Source organism: Cherax quadricarinatus, chromosome 6 (genome assembly GCF_038502225.1).
Source record: "Cherax quadricarinatus isolate ZL_2023a chromosome 6, ASM3850222v1, whole genome shotgun sequence".
Taxonomy (NCBI): Eukaryota; Metazoa; Arthropoda; class Malacostraca; order Decapoda; family Parastacidae; genus Cherax; species Cherax quadricarinatus.
In genome coordinates this window covers 62,680,786-62,683,248 of record NC_091297.1, presented here as the reverse complement: position 1 = coordinate 62,683,248, position 2,463 = coordinate 62,680,786, and the positions used below count along the sequence as shown (strand labels likewise).

Here is a 2,463-nt window from a genome sequence, read left to right as displayed (position 1 = left end):
AGGCCCATAGTGCTTGTAAGTAATATTCTTCCTTCGTACAGTTCAAAAGTAATGGGTCATTTTTTTTCTCTTCTCTTGGACAAGAAAAATAGTCTATCCTTCTTCTTTGACAGTTACGGGAAAAAACCAGAGAATTATGGCATAAATTTAAAAAATTTTTTTAAACTAAATAAAATTAAATATTTATATCGTTTATCCGGCAGAACACAAAGTGATTTTTCACTCACTTGCGGTCTATATGTTATGATGTTTATTCATAAAGCAAGCCTTGTGGGATTAGAAAGAGCTTTATATTTTTTTAAAAAAAATTTCTCGGAAAAATCGCTTTTTATCAATGACAGATTAGTGATAGCATATGCTAGAGAGAATTTTAAAATGTTACCGCCTTGTGAAATTACATTTTGCCTAAGTAGTCAAGGTTATATTTGTGCTTCCCTCTGTGAGGAAGGTCACCTCTGACGAGAGTATCCCCCAAATACCCCTCCTGGCTGGTAAGGTCCTCTCTGAGCTGTATATAAGAGCCCGCTGAAGCTGTCTTCCCCGCAAAAGATAGAGGCTGACCTCCCCATAGCCTTTTACTCTCATCATGGTGAAGGAAGCAGACATTCTCGATTCTGGTAAGCGAGACACTTATTTTGCTAAAACTTCTCTTTGAATATTAACGAAACAAACGAGAGCAAGAGACTTATAATAATTTTTAAAGTTGAGTCTCTTTTTTCAACAGTTTTCACTGGGCCAGTCAGAATTTGTAAAGTTTTGATTTTATCGGCTGGTAGATTGGATACTTCTCTTTGAATATTAATGAAACAAACGAGCGCAAGAGACTTATAATAATTTTAAAGTTGAGTCTCCTTTTTTCTTCAACAGTTTTCACTGGGCCAGTCAGAATTTGTAAAGTTTTGATTTTATCGGCTCGTAGATTGGAAGGGAAGGAACACGCCGGCATCAAACTCCTAAACCAGTGTCATTGTGATGATAGCAGGAAACGCAAACATAGACTTCCTCAGGAAAGGGTATGTCTTCTATGTTTCCCTCCTTTGGTAGATTAGAGACGAGTCCCACTCCTTTATTTGAAAGTGATAAATATGTTCTCTTTATGACTTACAGCCTGTGGAAGATGGGAACAGTTCATCTGATATAGAGGAGCCTATGAAGAAAGAACCAGATCTCGACAACGATGAAACGCAGAGCCTTCCCTCATGTCAGTCTGATGACCTCGTTGTGGACATCTCTACGCTCGCTACTGCTCAATCTGATGACTCTGTTGAGGTCACTGCCGCAGCAGGTGCTGAACAAACTGCCGACCTTGAAGCGCACCCTGACAACCAGTCGGAGAAGGAAGGGAAAACCCCCGACGTGAGAGTAAATGCTGGAGATGGAGTAAAGCCAGCAGATGGAGTAAAGACAGCAGATGGAGTAAAGACAGCAGATGGAGTAAAGGCAGATGATGATGTACCTGAAAAGGAAATCATTTTCGAGCGGGAGGTTATCAATCTTACAGAAAGTGAACAGGAGGAGCGCAGTCATTCAGTCTAACCACTAAAACTTGCACAGTTTCGCCCCTTTGCTCGCGCTAAAAAAAAAAAAAACTTTGCACAGCTTTGCCCTTTTGTATGTGAATTAATAAAAATATTGTCAAACTCTGATTTTTATTTACATATAACTATATATTACTATCTTCTCTAGTCTAAACATATATATATATAAACAATATCGCACCATCTGAGAGTGGGTAAGAGGAAAATATATATGTCAAAGTTCCTATAAGAGCTCTATCAGCACAAAGGTCTTCCCTAGATGACCTTTCTCACTGTTTTAAGCCTCCCCCACCTGGAAAGATCTAGCAGCTGCAAGAATAAACAGTACCGTAGTACCGGGAAGAACCTTTTTTTTTGCTGAGGTACGGGCGGGCGAGCAACATTCCCTCGGAGACCAGCTACCCTCCATTATCGCGTTCTTTAAACCCAGCAGTGTTGTGAAGTAGCAACAGTTGCGTCAGTGAGTTGCAGACCGGGGGGGGGGACTCCCTCGGAGATGGCAAGCTTGTACCCAGTCACCTGAATCCTTTGTACTGCCTCTCCCATCTATCAGAGTGATAGAGTTTGGGGAGTCAGAAGTGATCATTACCTACCTTCTTATACTTAGTAATACACAGAAATAAGTCTCTCTATCCCCTTGGGGGAATGATTAAACATATTAAACTTGTACCCCTGACAGCCCTGAGGTTATGCAGACCCCCCATTATCACATTCTTTTCCACTCTCATTATCCTGGAATCTGCCACCTGGCCACCTGAATCCTTTGTTCTACTTCTGTTCCTACTTAGTAATGCATAGGAATAAGTCTCTCTATCCCCTTGGGGGATGATTAAACATATTAAACTCCTACCCTGTCAGCCCTAAGGTCATGCAGACCCCCCATTATCACATTCTTTTCCATGGTCATTATCCTGGAATCCGGCAG

At 41.0% G+C, this 2,463-nt stretch overlaps 1 protein-coding gene across 1 annotated transcript; it reads left to right on the top strand.

The window, feature by feature from the left end:
- Positions 1–586: 586 nt before the first annotated feature.
- On the top strand, positions 587–1,573 carry LOC138851098 (uncharacterized). Its single transcript, XM_070079552.1, has 3 exons — positions 587–617; positions 868–1,013; positions 1,108–1,573. Exons 1-3 carry the CDS (start codon positions 587–589, stop codon positions 1,534–1,536), a joined length of 606 nt encoding a protein of 201 aa, XP_069935653.1. The 3' UTR covers positions 1,537–1,573.
- Positions 1,574–2,463: the final 890 nt, after the last annotated feature.

Bases quoted from the DNA above. Each gene is read 5' to 3' on its own strand.
- LOC138851098 (XM_070079552.1), top strand. From the start codon at position 587: ATGGTGAAGGAAGCAGACATTCTCGATTCTG. The intron at 618-867 runs GTAAGCGAGACA...TTTCTTCAACAG, and splicing joins AGCAGACATTCTCGATTCTG to TTTTCACTGGGCCAGTCAGA. The intron at 1,014-1,107 runs GTATGTCTTCTA...TATGACTTACAG, and splicing joins ATAGACTTCCTCAGGAAAGG to CCTGTGGAAGATGGGAACAG.